The sequence below is a fragment of the Anolis sagrei genome, chromosome 12 (genome assembly GCF_037176765.1).
Source record: "Anolis sagrei isolate rAnoSag1 chromosome 12, rAnoSag1.mat, whole genome shotgun sequence".
NCBI lineage: Eukaryota > Metazoa > Chordata > Lepidosauria > Squamata > Dactyloidae > Anolis > Anolis sagrei.
The window spans coordinates 18,047,473-18,063,814 of NC_090032.1; the positions used below are offsets into that span (position 1 = coordinate 18,047,473).

At 46.2% G+C, this 16,342-nt stretch overlaps 1 protein-coding gene across 2 annotated transcripts in view; it reads left to right on the forward strand.

The window, feature by feature from the left end:
* GAL3ST3 (galactose-3-O-sulfotransferase 3) overlaps positions 1-9,623 on the forward strand; it is a 47,369-nt gene extending 37,746 nt beyond the window's left edge. Inside the window, exons 2-4 of one of the 2 annotated variants that reach the window (XR_010910396.1) lie at positions 1,069-1,266; positions 2,898-6,918; positions 6,966-9,623. Coding sequence is in view for 1 of the 2 variants with exons in the window: in XM_067472497.1 (XP_067328598.1) it covers positions 1,148-1,266; positions 2,898-4,056 (1,278 nt within the window). In the remaining variant the exon portion in view is untranslated. Of the gene's footprint in view, positions 1-1,068; positions 1,267-2,897 lie in introns of both variants that reach the window. The other variant, XM_067472497.1, reaches the window with a different exon arrangement.
* The last annotated feature ends 6,719 nt before the right edge of the window (positions 9,624-16,342 follow it).

Below are 16,342 nucleotides of genomic sequence, written 5' to 3' on the forward strand. Positions count from 1 at the left end.
ACTCCACCATCAATGGAATAGAACCCAACTTGGTTCACAGAACTCATGTGACCAACAGAAAACACTGGAAGGGTTTGGTGCGCATTGACCTTGAGCTTTGGAGTTGTTGATCCACATCCAGAGAGCGCAATGGACTCAAACAGTCATGGATCCGGACCAAACTTGGTGGTGGACCAAAGACCATCAGAAATGGGTGTTTTCTGATGGTCTTTGGTGACCCTTCTGACACCCCCTTTGTGCCTCTCCAGGTTGAGAAATGTTTTGGTGTGCATTGACCTTGAGCTTTGGAGTTGTTGATTCACATCCAAGAGTGAGCTGTGGACTCAAACAATCATGGATCCGGACCAAACTTGGTGGTGGACCAAAAACCATCAGCAATGGGTGTTTTCTGATGGTCTTTGGTGACCCTTCTGACACCCCCTTTGTGCCTACCCAGGTTGAGAAATGTTTTGGTGCGCATTGACCTTGAGCTTTGGAGTTGTTGATCCACATCCAAGAGTGAGCTGTGGACTCAAACAATCATGGATCCGGACCAAACTTGGTGGTGGACCAAAGACCATCAGAAATAGGTGTTTTCTGATGGTCTTTGGTGACCCTTCTGACACCCCCTTTGTGCCTCTCCAGGTTGAGAAATGTTTTGGTGCGCATTGACCTTGAGCTTTGGAGTCGTTGATCCACATCCAGAGAGCGCTGTGGACTCAAACAATCATGGATCCGGACCAAACTTGGTGGTGGACCAAAGACCATCAGAAATGGGTGTTTTCTGATGGTCTTTGATGACCCTTCTGACACCCCCTTTGTGCCTCCCCAGGTTGAGAAATTTTGCTATAGTGGGTGGCGGCTAGGAATTGTGGGAGTTGAAGTCCAAAACACCTGGAGAGCAGAAGTTTACCCATTCCTGGTGTAGATGCATCTAATGTAGTCTGGGTTTCACTGATATGGCACTACAGTGTATGTTGTGACTTTTCCTCCCAGTGTTGTGTGTAGCGATTGATTTCCGATGTTGACGAAATGTCCAGCTCTGTTTTACCCACTCCTTCCTTGTGTGATTTTAACCTTCTTCTCTAGGTGCCCTCTTCTCCGCTGCTGATTCCCGATGCCGGTCGGGACCCACAACCTCCCCGTGCCCCGATAAGGCCCCCCCAGCATGAGCTACAGCCTGCTCCACGGCCCCAAGATGATCTCCCGCAAGAAGGGCTTCCTCCTCCTCCTCCTGGCCTTCAGCACCGTCACTTTGCTCTTGCGCCAAAGCGCCCACCTCAGCTGGTAAGCGCCAAAGGCCGTCGTAGATCGGGAGGGTGAGCTGCTTCTGGCTCCAAGTTGGGACACCATCAAAACACTCCTGGGGGGGGGGGGGGGGGAGTGGATGGATAGATAGATAGATAGATAGATCCTGGTACTGATGGGTTGGGTGGGTGGGTGGTTGGGTGGGTGGGTGGGTGGGTGGGTGGATGGATGGATAGATAGATAGATAGATAGATAGATAGATAGATAGGTAGGTAGGTAGATAGATAGATAGATAGATAGATAGATAGATAGATAGATAGATAGATCCTGGTACTGATGGGTTGGGTGGGTGGGTGGGTGGGTGGATAGATAGATAGATAGATAGATAGATACTGGTACTGGTACTGGTACTGGTACTGGTACTGGTACTGGTACTGGTACTGATGGGTGGGTGGGTGGATGGGTGGATGGATGGATGGATGGATGGATGGATGGATAGATAGATAGATAGATACTGGTACTGGTGGATGGATGGATGGATGAATGGATAGATAGATAGATAGATAGATAGATAGATAGATAGATACTGGTACTGGTACTGGTACTGGTACTGATGGGTGAGTGGGTGGGTGGGTGGGTGGATGGATAGATAGATAGATAGATAGATAGATAGATAGATAGATAGATACTGGTTCTGGTGGATGGATGGATGGATGGATGAATGGATAGATAGATAGATAGATAGATAGGTACTGGTACTGGTACTGGTACTGGTACTGGTACTGGTACTGGTACTGGTACTGGTACTGATGGGTGGGTGGGTGGGTGGGTGGGTGGGTGGATAGATGGATGGATGGATGGATAGATAGATAGATAGATAGATAGATAGATAGATAGATAGATACTGGTACTGATGGATGGATGGATGGATGGATGGATAGATAGATAGATAGATAGATAGATAGATAGATAGATAGATCAAGCAATAGCTAGATAGGTAATATAACTGATAGATAGACAGACAGACACTAGAACTGATGAATGGATGGACAGACAGACAGACAGACAGATAGATAGATAGATAGATAGATAGATAGATAGATAGATAGATAGATACTAGTACTGATAGATGGATGGATGGATGGATGGATGAATGGATAGATAGATAGATAGATAGATAGATAGATAGATAGATAGATCAAATAATAGCTAGATAGATAATATAACTGGCAGATAGATAGGCAGACAGACAGACACTGGAACTGATGGATGGATGGATGGATGGATGGATGGGTAGGTAGATAGACAGACAGACAGATAGAGATAGACACTAGAAGTGATAGATGGATGGCTATCCTAGAGAGCCGTTGCAGTCAACCTGAGCAGGCATAACCATATTAAAATGGTTGAGACTCTATTCATTGACAAACTATAGCAAAATGTGCTGCACGATGTCCCTCCTGCAAAACCAAAGTTTTTGCAGTTTATTAAACTTTCTTCCATGTCTTTATGAGAGACCCAATTAGGAAATTACATTTATAACCTAGGAACAAAAATCACATTACATAGTGCGATGGGTGGTTCAGACAAAGCCTGTGATGGACTCAGAAGAATCCTTGGGTGGTTTGAGTAGAGGGTCGGTCTCATAGCTGCTTTCTTTCTGCTTTCAGGTTCCCAAAGTCTTCCCCCTTTGGCTGCAGCCCCGTGCTCTCCTCGCGGCCCAAGCACACCGCCGTGGCCTTCCTGAAGACCCACAAGACAGCCAGCACCACGGTCCAGAACCTGCTCTTCCGCTTTGCCGAGCAGCACAACGTGACGGTGGCGCTGCCCCACCACACCTGTGACCACCAGTTCTGCTACCCCCGCAACTTCTCGGCCCGCTTCGTGCACCCTTACACGCTCCCACCACGGGTCATTGCCAGCCACCTGCGCTTCAACGGCGACGAGCTGCGCCGCCTCATGCCCAACGACACCCTCTACATCACCATCCTGCGCGAGCCGGTGGCCATGTTTGAGTCCCTCTTCAGCTACTACAACCAGTACTGCCCCGCGTTCAAGCGTGTGCCGAACGGTTCCATGGAGGCCTTCCTGGATGAGCCGTACCGCTATTACCGCCCGCACGAGAAGTTCACCATGTACGCTCACAACACCATGGTGTACGACCTTGGTGGCGACCCCGAGCGCAACCCAGACCGTGATCCCACTTACTTGCCGAGGTTCGTCCGCCAAGTCGAAAGCATCTTCTCCCTGGTCATGTTGGCCGAGTACTTCGACGAGTCCTTGGTCCTCCTCCGCCGGCTCTTGGCGTGGGATCTGGAGGACGTCTTGTACGTCAAGCTGAACATGCGCAGCCCCGAGTCCAAGCTCAACATCACCTCTCCCCGCCTGGCGGAACAGATCCGGACGTGGAACGCCCTGGACGCCCGGCTCTACGACCACTTCAACGCCACTTTCTGGCGGAAGATGAGCGAAGTGGGGCAGGACTGCGTCCGGAAGGAGGTGCAGGCCCTACGCCAGGCTTGCGGGCGTTTGGCCGAGCGCTGCTTTGGCGGACAGCCCCAGTTGCGCCCAGCCATGCAGATCAAGAACAAGGAGCTGCGGCCCTGGCAGCCCAGCGCCAAGGTGGACATCGTGGGGTACGACCTCCCCGGGTCGGGGCCGCCTTCCGACGAACTGTGCCTCAAGCTGGTCATGCCCGAAGTCCAGTATTCCCGCTATTTGTTGAGGAAACAGAGCCTGAAGAACCGGCGGAGGGCTGCGGCGCACCAGCCACTCCCGCGCCGAGGTGTCTTGCGGCCTCCCAGGCATCCGGTCACCAAAGTGGCCTGAATGGGTGGACAGACGAGCAGGAACGTGGGCTCCGCTTCTGCCTTTTAAAAAAGCCCGGTCATCTCTCATAATGTCCCATGAGTGGGGATGTTTGCACAATGGGGGATTCTGGCAACTTTATTTGGCTCAGGACCTAGACGTCTGTGTGGAAAATGGGACTTGAATGCATTATGAACCTCACTGACTGAGGGATATTTGGACCTTATTTGACCCCATGGGGAGAGAACCAGACCCAGACGTCAGGGTGGAAATGTTTCCCCTGGACGCATTATGAATGGAGGCCGAATCCCTCTGGTTCTGAGATTGCGGGATATTTTGACCTTATTTGACCCCTTTGCAAAAGCTCAGGACCCAGATGTCCAGGTGGAAACGGGACTCTCTCTTGGATACATTATGATGAACCCCATTGAACCCTCTGATTCTGAGGTTATGGGATATTTTGACTTTATTTAACCCCATGAGAAAGCTCAGTACCCAGATGTCCGGGTGGAAACAGGACTCTCCCTTGGATACATTATGATGAACCCAATTGAACCCTCTGTTTCTGAGGTTATGGATTATTTTGATCTTATTTAACCCCATGGGAACATTCAGTACCCAGACATCCAGGTGGAAACAGAACTCTCCCTTGGATACGTTATGATGAACCTAACCCCATTGAACCCCCTGATTCTGAGGTTATGGGATATTTTGACTTTATTTAACCCCATGGGAAAGCTCAGTACCCAGACATCTGGGTGGAAACGGGAGTCTCCCTTGGATGCATTATGATGAACCCCCTTGAACCCTCTGATTCTGAGGTCATGGGATATTTTGACCTTATTTAACCCCATGGGAAAGCTCAGTACCCAGACGTCCGGATGGAAACTGGACTCTCCCTTGGATACGTTATGATGAACCCCATTGAACCCCCTGATTCTGAGGTTATGGGATATTTTGACCTTATTTAACCCCATGGGAATGCTCAGTACCCAGACATCCGGGTGGAAACGGGACTCTCCCTTGGATGCATTATGATGAACCCCATTGAACCCTCTGATTCTGAGGTTATGGGATATTTTGACCTTATTTAACCCCATGGGAAAGCTCAGTACCCAGACGTTCGGGTGGAAACGGGACTCTCCCTTGGATGCATTATGATGAACCCCATTGAACCCCCTGATTCTGAGGTTATGGGATATTTTGATCTTATTTAACCCCACGGGAACTCTCAGGATCCAGACGTCCGTGTGGAAACGGGACTCTCCCTTGGATACATTGTTTCCGGACTCTTTCGGACCCCCCCCCCCTTTCAGCCTTGTTTCTCCTTTGCCTCTAAGAGGATCTTACCTCAAAGTGGAACCTTATTAAAAAATAGCCTTCCAGACATGGGGTTCGCTATGGGATCCCCATGTATGTGCTCTACTTGGAGGGGTTTACATTGTGGCTCCATCCACTTCTAGTCTTCCCAATGCACCTCTCGGCATATATTATTTCTCCCCATTTGGGAGAAAGGTGGGATATGAATGAATGTTTGGGAGAAACACTGGCCAAATAATGCAGTGCAATGCAGTTAAGCTGCATTATATGAGTTTACAATACCATATAATGCAGTGCAATGCAATTTCAGCTGCATTATATAGATCTAAATGGGACATATAACGCACTGCAATGCAGTTACTGTATTATATGAGTCTATATGAGTCCACACTGCCATATAATGCAGTGTAATTAAGCTGCATTATATAGGTCTACACCGGCCATATAATTCAGTTCAGTGCAGTTAACCTGCATTATATGAGTCTAGAATGCCATATAATGCAGTGCAACGCAATTAAGCTGCATTATATAGATCTACACGGGCCATATAACACAGTTCAATGCAGTTAACCTACATTATATGAGTCCACACTGTCATATAATGCAGTGCAATTAATCTCAATATATAGGTCTACACTTGCCATATAATGCAGTGCAGTGCAGTTAAGCTGCATTATATGAGTCTACAATGCCATATAATGCAGTGCAGTGCATTTTCACCTGCATTATATAGATCTACACTGGCCATATAATGCAGCCCAGTGCAGTTAAGCTGCATTATATGAGTCTACAATGCCATATAATGCAGTGCAGTGCATTTTCACCTGCATTATATAGATCTACACTGGCCATATAATGCAGCGCAGTGCAGTTAAGCTGCATTATATGAGTCTACAATGCCGTATAATGCAGCGCAGCGCAGTGAAGCTGCATTATATGAGTCTACAATGCCATATAATGCAATGTAGTGCATTTTCACCTGCATTTTATATAACCTGCATTATATGAGAGTCTAGAATGCCGTATAATGCAGTGCAATTAAGCTGCATTATATAGGTCTACACTGGCCATATAACACAGTTCAATGCAGTTAAGCTCCATTATATGAGTCCACACTGCCATATAATGCAGTGCAATTAAGCTGCATTATATAGGTCTACACTGGCCATATAATGTAGTTCAGTGCAGTTAGCCTGCATTATATGAGTCTACAATGCCATATAATCCAGTGCAGTGCATTTTCACCTGCATTATATAGCTCTACACTGGCCATGTAATGCAGTGCAATGCAGTTAAGCTGCATTATATGAGTCTACAATGCCATATAATGCAGTGCAGGGCATTTTCAGTTGCATTATATAGATCTACACTGACCATATAATGCAGTGCAATGGAATTAAGCTGCATTATATGAGTCCACAATCCCATATAATGCAGTGCAATGCAAGTAAGTGGCATTATATAGAACTACATGGGCCATATAATGCAGTTCAATGCAGTTAGCCTGCATTATATGAGTCCACACTGTCATATAATGCAGTGCAATTAAGCTGCATTATATAGGTCTACACTGGCCATGTAATGCAGTGCAATTAAGCTGCATTATATAGGTCTACATTGACCATTATACACTGCAGTTCAGTGGTCTACACTGCAGTTCAGTGCACTTACGCTGCATTATATGGGTCTAGAATGCCATATAATGCAGTACAATGCAATTAAGCTGCATTATATAGGTCTACACTGGCCATATAATGCAGTGCAATGCAGTTAAGCTGCATTATATGAGTCTACACTGACCCTATAAAACATTCGCAAGATGAAACGCAGGAGTGGAAATAGCTTTACATCCCTTTCGTCCTTTGAAATGAGAAGATTTTTAATTTATTTTTAACAGTATGTGCATGTGTATGTATATGTGTATGTATATACATATACACATATATATATGAGAGAGACTTCTTGGCTTCTGGAACTTCCCAAGGGAGACAATTTCTATTTTTATTGTGATTATTCTTCCGCTGTGTTGTTGAAAGCTTTCGTGGCCGGAATCTCTGGGTTGCTGTGAGTTTTCCGGGCTGTCTGGCCATGTTCCAGAAGCATTCTCTCCTGACGTTTCGCCCACATCTATGGCAGGCATCCTCAGAGGTTGTGAGGTCTGTTGGAAACTAGGCAAGTGGGGTTTATACAGAGGTGGACCTAGGTAATTTTCAATGGTAAGCAAACAGTATTTTGGCGCCCCCCCCCCCAACCAATCATTGATATGGAGCAGGAACGAGAGGGGCTAGGCGAGGCCCTTCGGGAAGAGGATCGCCCGGCAGTGAAGCAAGGAAGCCGAGGATCCCCCCGGACTACTAGGGCTGCTAGGACTCCTCAAGTGGTGGTCGAGGGGCATTTACAGAGGGGCATTTACATTTTTTGCCTCTGCACCCCTGGCAAAAATATATATACTGCAACCGCTTACTTTGCGTAATGGATGAGCCGCCCCTGGGTTTATATATCTGTGGAATAATGTCCAGGGTGGGAAAAAAGAACTCTTGTCTGTTGAGGCAAATGTGAATGTAGCAATTGGCCAGCTTGATTAGCATTGAATGGCCTTGCAGCTTCAAAGCCTGGCTGCTCCCTGCATGGGGGAATCCTTTGTTGGGAGGTGATGCTTTGTCCAGGTTGGTTTCCTTGATGTACGGTAAGAAGCCATTGAAATCCACAAGCACCTGATGAACCAACCTGGACACAACATATTATTTGAGAACACAGAAATGCTGGACCACGCTAACAACCACCATGTCAGACTCCACAGAGAGGCCACTGAAATCCACAAGGACGTGGACAATTTCAACAGAAAGGAGGAAACCATGAAAATGAACACAATCTGGCTACCAGTATAAAAAAAAACCCTAAAATCAGGATAGTAAATAAAAAAGAACACTCAGAAAACAGGGGAATTCCAGACAGGAAACCATCAGGGCCAACTAACACCTCCCAACAAAAAAATCCACCAGGCAGGAAACAGCCAAGCTTTGAAGCTGCAATGCCATTCAATGCTAATCAACGTGGATAATTGCAACATTCACACTCACCTCAAACACAGAAGAGCTCTTTCTCCCACCCTGGACATTGAGCAGATATATATAGGATTCCCCCAGGCAGGAAGCAGCCAGGCTTTGAAGCTGCAATGCCATTAAATGCTAATCAGCGTGGACAATTGCAACATTCACACTCGCCTCAGACACAGAAAAGTTCTTTCTCCCACCCTGGACATTGCGCAGGTATATATAGGATTCCCCCAGGCAGGAAGCAGCCAGGCTTTAAAGCTGCAATGCCATTAAATGCTAATCAATGTAGACAATTGCAATATTCACACTCACCTCAAACACAGAAGAGTTCTTTCCCCCATCCTGGACATTGCGCAGATATATATAGGATTCCCCCATGCAGGAAGCAGCTAGGCTTTGGAGTTGCAAGGCCATTCAATGCTAATCAAGCTGGTCAATTGCAACATTCACATGAGTTCTTTCTCCCAACCCTGGACATTATTCCACCCCACTTGCGCAGTTTCCAACAGACCTCCCAACCTCTGAGGATGCCTGCCATAGATGTGGGTGAAACGTCAGGAGAGAATGCTTCTGGAACATGGCCAGACAGCCCGGAAAACTCACAACAACCCAAGCCTCCAACAACACATTATACCTAGAATGCCAGGTTGATTAACAAAGCAAACCAGTGATAAACATGGCACTTCCTTCCATGGCATCCAGGGATGTGTAGTTTGCTGAGACACCAGCATTCTTTGGCAGAGAAGGCCAAAGAACTTGCAAAACTGCAACTCCCAGGGTTCCATAGCATTGAACTGTGGCCATTAAAGTGACAGTGTAGATGCACCTTATGTTATTATCTTATTTCGCAGGTTATTCTGAGTCGTATAGTTTCCTTTTTATAATCCTAATGCGCTGCAATGTATCTGAGGCCCCGTCTACACTGACCGTTTAGTGGTGTCCGGAGCGAGCTTCCAACTGCGGTGTCCAGGCCACAAACTCCCTTCAAGAGAGCCCGGAAAAGCACAATATTGCCACGTGGAGAATCCCACTCCGGTTCCGCTGCTTTGAGACAGATGTGGAAGAATGCATTGATCCCATCTGAACCGCAATCTCGACCGTCGTCATTCTGTGGCCATTGATGGCCTCTTGGGCATGAGGAGAAATCCTTTCGGTCCCTCTTGTGCTCTTCATGAACGAACAATGAGGATTCGATTAAAAAAACCTCTTCGATCCTGTTGTGTGTTTATTAAACGTGGTTTTTGGGAGAGGAAATGTTGAGAGAGCGCTTCAAGATTGGGTCCCCATCTATAGTGCCATATAGTGACTCTATTATTTATTTATTTGCTTTATTTTTATACCGCATTTTTCAGCCTAAAATCGGCGACTCAATGCGGTTTACAATACAATTTATATAACAACCACAATTAGTTAAAACACAACATACACGACAGACAATACAAGACAAACAACGTGGTCATCAACGCCTCAGTAAAATCAGATTCCGTTCTCATAATCCTTCTACCATTCCTTTGTTCATTTATGCCGTTTTCATGAGCTCAGTTGCCTTGTTGACCGAACGCCTGTTCATAGAGCCACGTCTTGACCCTCCTCCGGAACTCCAGCAACGAAGGGGCCTGCCTGATGTCCGCGGGTAGGGCATTCCATAGCCGAGGGGCCACCACCGAGAAGGCCCTGTCTCTCGTCCCCGCCAGCCGCGCCTGCGACGCAGGCGGGACCGAGAGCAGGGCCTCCCCGGACGATCTTAACATCCTCGTCAGTTCATAGGTGGAGATGCGTTCGGAGAGGTAAGCAGGGCCAGAACCGTTTAGGGCTTTATAGGCTAAAGCCAGCACCTTGAATTGTGCCCGGTAGCGAATTGGCAGCCAGTGGAGTTGGCTCAGCAGAGGAGTGGTGTGCTCCCTGAGTGCCGCTCCCGTTAGTAACCTGGCCGCCGAGCGCTGGACCATCTGAAGCTTCCGGGCAGTCTTCAAGGGCAACCCCACGTAGAGCGCGTTGCAGTAATCAATCCGGGATGTAACCAGAGCGTGGACTACCGTGGCCAAATCCGACTTCCCAAGGTACGGGCGCAACTGGCGCACAAGTTTGAGTTGTGCAAATGCTCCCCTGGACACTGCCGAAACTTGGGGTTCCAAGCTTAGCGAGGAGTCCAGGATCACACCCAAGCTGCGAACCTGCGTCTTCAGGGGGAGTGTAACCCCGTCTAACACAGGCTGTAACCCTATACCCTGTTCGGCCTTACGACTGACCAGGAGTGCCTCTGTCTTATCTGGATTCAATTTCAATTTGTTAGCCCTCATCCAGTCCGACACAGCGGCCAAGCAACGGTTCAGGACCTGAACAGCCTCCTTAGTAGTAGGTGGGAAGGAGTGACAGCCTCCTTAGTAGTAGGTGGGAAGGAGTGACTCTACCCTGCCAATAATAATAATAATAATAATAATAATAATAATAATAATAATACATTATTTATACCCCACCACCATCTCCTCAAGGGACTCAGAGCGGCTTACATGAGGCCAAGCCCCAAAACACATCAAAACAACAAGCAATAATAAACAACAAATCAAGAAGGTTTCCTTGGCTGTCCGTATAGCCGTGGTGTAGGCACTAAGTGAGGCTCGAGCCCGTGTTCGGTCGGAGACACCCCGGGATTTCCTCCAGATGCACTCTAAACCCCTTCTCATGTGCTTCATCCCGGCCAACACCTCAGTGAACCAAGGAGATGGCGTGTCTATGTGCAGTGAGAGGGGACGTTCGGGAGCGATCATGTCTATCACCCTGCCCATCTCACTATTATAGCGATCAACCAGAGCATCGACATGATTGCTAGCCTCCATGACAGGAAGAGCCCCAAGATTCCTCAGGAAACCATCCGGATCCATCAGTCTCCTGGGGCGGACCATCTTAATTGGTCCTCCACCCCTGCAGTTAGAGGTCACAGTAAGTCTAAAACTGATCAGATGATGGTCAGACCATGACAATGGAAGAATATTTTGCTCTTCCACCCTGACCATTCCACTGTCCGCAATAAAAACCAGGTCGAGTGTATGTCCAACCTGTTGGGTGGGTCCAGATATAACTTGTGATAGCCCCATGGTCATCATGAAGTCTTGAGCCGCTCCTGTTAAAGTGGTCTCTGCATAAATGTTAAAATCTCCCAGCACAATCAAGTGCTGGGAGACCAGGGCCAAATTAGAGACCACATCAGCTGGCTCTGGCAGGGAGACTGCTGAGTTGCGGGGTGGACGGTACACCAGCAGAATCCCCAAGCTATCACGGTTTCCCACCTTCAGGTGAACACACTCAAACCCAGCAGACTGCTGAACAGCGCATCCGATCATGGAGATGGAATGTTGAAAGACTACTGCAACCCCCTCCTCCCCGCCCCCTGGTCCTAGCCTGCTGGTGCATCCCGAAACCAAGTGGGCACACCTGGGTGAGATTTAACCCACCCAGCTCGTCCAACCAGGTCTTGGTGATGCAAGCCAGGTCTGCCTCCTCATCCAGAATCAAGTCATGGATGGCAGCTGTTTTACCGTTGACGGACCTGGCATTCAACAGCAGGATAATGAGTCCAGAGGGTCTGTCATGGGGTCTACTACGACGACTCAATGCAATTAAGCTGTGTGATATAGGTCTAAACTGCCCATATAATGCAGTACAATAAAATTAAGCTGCATTAGATGAGCCTACACTGAGCATGGTTAGGTACCGTCGGAATCTTCGTAATTTGGAAAATTTGCATTTTTGAAGCGATTTCGAAGTTTTAAAGAAAACCGGGAGTCCCTTTGCCCTTCTGAAGCTTCTCTCGCCATTTTTTTTCCAGCTCAGGAAGTGAGTCGGAAGTGAGTCAGCGTTTGGAGGCAAGCAGCTTGCATGCTGGGATGCTTGCCTCCCAGCCAATGAGGGGGGAAGTTTTGGCGAGGACAAGAGTTTCAGCATTGCGCTATATAAAGAGCAGCACATGGCTCAGAGGCTCATTGTGAGCCCAGGAAGGGAAGGGGAAAGAGCAAGGGGAAGGGAGGTTGTGAAGGGAGGTTGGAAGAGCAGGGAAAGCGGAGAAGGGCTGGGACCAGGGCTGTGGCCTGCTTGCCCGCCTTGCTGCTGGTTGCGTGTTGTTGTTGTTAGGGGGAAGAAGAGCAGGGCAGCAGAGAACCAGGGCAGAGAGAAGGGCTGTTGCGCAACTACGTCCACCATTAACGAAGCTATTTGGAAATTTCGGAAAGTTCCGAATTTTTTCCAGAAAAATTCGGAATTCTTTTCCGAATCGAACCACCAGCAACCCCTACATCTGAAATGAGTTTTGAACCATTTTTTTGATCAACTAAGTCTACTGACCATATGTTGCTGAACAATGCGATTAAACTGCATTATGAGTCTATACTGACCATATAATGTAGTTAAGTTACGGTATATGAGCCTACACTGCCATATAATGCAGTGCAATGCAGTTAAGATGCTTTATATGAGTCTACATTGACCATATAATGCAATTAAGCTGCCTTATGAGTCTACACTGTCGTGTAATATAGTGCAATACAATTAAGTTGTATTATGAGTCTACACTGGCCATATAATGCAGTTAAGATGCATTATACTGACTATATAATGCATTGAACTGTAGTTCAATGTAGTTAAGATGCATTTTGAGTCTATACTGACTATATAATGCAGTGCAATGCAACTAAGCTGCATTATATAGGTCTACACTGGCCATGTAAAGCAGTTCAATGAAGTTAAGATGCATTTTGACTCTATATTGACTATATAATGCATTGAACTGTAGTTCAATGTAGTTAAGATGCATTTTGAGTCTATACTGACTATATAATGCAGTGCAATGCAACAAAGCTGCATTATATAGGTCTACACTGGCCATATAAAGCAGTTCAATGAAGTTAAGATGCATTTTGACTCTATACTGACTATATAATGCATTGAACTGTAGTTCAATGTAGTTAAGATGCATTTTGAGTCTATACTGACTATATAATGCAGTGCAATGCAACTAAGCTGCATTATATATGTCTACATTCGCCATATAATGCAGTTCAATGCAGTTAAGATGCATTTTAATGCTATACTGACTATATAATGCAGTGCAATGCAACTAAGCTGCATTATATAGGTCTACACTGACCTTATAATGCAGTGCAATGCAGTTAAGATGCATTTTGACTCTATACTGACTATATAATGCATTGAACTGTAGTTCAATGTAGTTAAGATACATTTTGAGTCTATACTGACTATATAATGCAGTGCAATGCAACTAAGCTGCATTATATAGGTCTACACTGGCCATATAATGCAGTGCAATGCAGTTAAGATGCATTTTGAGTCTATTCTGACTATATAATGCAATGCAATGCAACTAAGGGGCATTATATAGGTCTACACTGGCCATATAAAGCAGTTCAATGAAGTTAAGATGCATTTTGACGCTATACTGACTATATAATGTAGTGCAATGCAACTAAGCTGCATTATATAGGTCTACACTGGCCATATAATGCAGTTCAATGAAGTTAAGATGCATTTTGAGTCTATACTGACTATATAATGCAGTGCAATGCAATTAAGCTGCATTATATAGGTCTACACTGGCCATATAAAGCAGTTCAATGAAGTTAAGATGCATTTTGACGCTATACTGACTATATAATGCAGTGCAATTCAACTAAGCTGCATTATATAGGTCTACACTGGCCATATAATGCAGTTCAATGCGGTTAAGATGCATTTTGAGTCTATACTGACTATATAATGCAGTGCAATGCAACTAAGCTGCATTATATAGGTCTACACTGGCCATATAAAGCAGTTCAATGAAGTTAAGATGCATTTTGATGCTATACTGACTATATAATGCAGTGCAATTCAACTAAGCTGCATTATATAGGTCTACACTGGCCATATAATGCAGTGTAATGCAGTTAAGATGCATTTTAGTCTATACTGACTATATAATGCAGTGCAATGCAACTAAGCTGCATTATATAGGTCTACACTGGCCATATAATGCAGTGCAATGCAGTTAAGATGCATTTTGACGCTATACTGACTATATAATGCAGTGCAATTCAACTAAGCTGCATTATATGAGTCTATACTGGCCATATAATGCAGTTCAATGACGTTAAGATGCATTTTGAGTCTATACTGACTATATAATGCAGTGCAATGCAACTAAGCTGCATTATATAGGTCTACACTGCCCATATAAAGCAGTTCAATGAAGTTAAGATGCATTTTGACGCTATACTGACTATATAATGCAGTGCAATGCAACTAAGCTGCATTATATAGGTCTACACTGGCCATATAAAGCAGTTCAATGAAGTTAAGATGCATTTTGATGCTATACTGACTATATAATGCAGTGCAATTCAACTAAGCTGCATTATATAGGTCTACACTGGCGACATAATGCAGTTAAGCTGCATTATAAGAGTCTACACTGCCGTATAATGCAGTGCAATGCAATTAAGCTGCATTATATGAGTCTATACTGACCATATAGTCCAATTCAATGCAACTAAACTGTGTTATATGGCAGTGTAGATAGGGACTGGGATCCTTTCATTCCACCCATTGCTTCAGAGAGAAATCCCGCAGGTGTCTTTGGCCCAGGAGAGGAAACAGACACTGCTGCTTCTTCTTCTCCTTCTCAAGAAGCTTTACTTGCTAATCCTCCCGGGATCTTCTGAGCAGCTTGGCCCAGTTACAAACCGTGGAAGGAGAGAGAAATAGAAGCCCAAGGGAGGTGAAGGGCAGAGACTATTACTATCATCCCCGCACAAGGAGAGGAAAAATGGGCTTTACGAGTCCTGGAATTTATTTCGGAGAGCGAGGCGAAAGTAGGACTTTCCAAATATGATCCTAATTGAGGTCAACTGAGTCCTCACCTAGATAGGTTTCCGTCTTGAGCCCAGTCCTGTTCAACATCTTTATTAATGACTTGTTGTTGTTCATTCGTTCAGTCGTCTCCGACTCTTCGTGACCTCATGGACCAGCCTACGCCAGAGCTCCCTGTCGGCCGTTACCACCCCCAGCTCCCTCAAGGTCAGTCCAGTCACTTCAAGGATGCCATCCATCCATCTTGCCCTTGGTCGGCCCCTCTTCCTTTTGCCTTCCACTTTCCCCAGCATAATTGTCTTCTCTAGGCTTTCCTGTCTCCTCATGATGTGGCCAAAGTACTTCAACTTTGTCTCTAGTATCTTTCCCTCCAGTGAGCAGTCGGGCTTTATTTCCTGGAGGATGGACTGGTTGGATCTTCTCGCAGTCCAAGGCACTCTCAGCACTTTCCTCCAACACCACAGCTCAAAAGCATCGATCTTCCTTCGCTCAGCCTTCCCTAAGGTCCAGCTCTCACATCCGTAGGTTACTACAGGGAATACCATGGCTTTGACTAGGCAATGGATCTTTGTTGCCAGTCTGATGTCTCTACTCTTCACTATTTTATCGAGACTGGACATTGCTCTCCTCCCAAGAAGTAAGCGTCTTCTGATTTCCTGGCCACAGTCTGCATCTGCAGTAATCTTTGCACCTAGAAATACAAAGTCTGTCACGGCCTCCACGGTTTCTCCCTCTATTTTCCAGTTGTCAATCATTCTTGTTGCCATAATCTTGGTTTTTTTGACGTTTAGCTGCAACCCGGCTTTTGCGCTTTCTTCTTTCACCTTGATGAGAAGGCTCCTCAGCTCCTCCTCGCTTTCGGCCATCAGGGTGGTGTCATCTGCATATCTGAGGTTGTTAATGTTTCTTCCAGCAATTTTCACCCCAGCTTTGCATTCATCCAGCCCCGCACATCGCATGATGTGTTCTGCATACAAGTTGAAAAGGTTGGGTGAGAGTATGCAGCCTTGCCGTACGCCTTTCCCAATCTTGAACCAGTCTGTTGTTCCGTGGTCAGTTCTGACTGTTGCTAC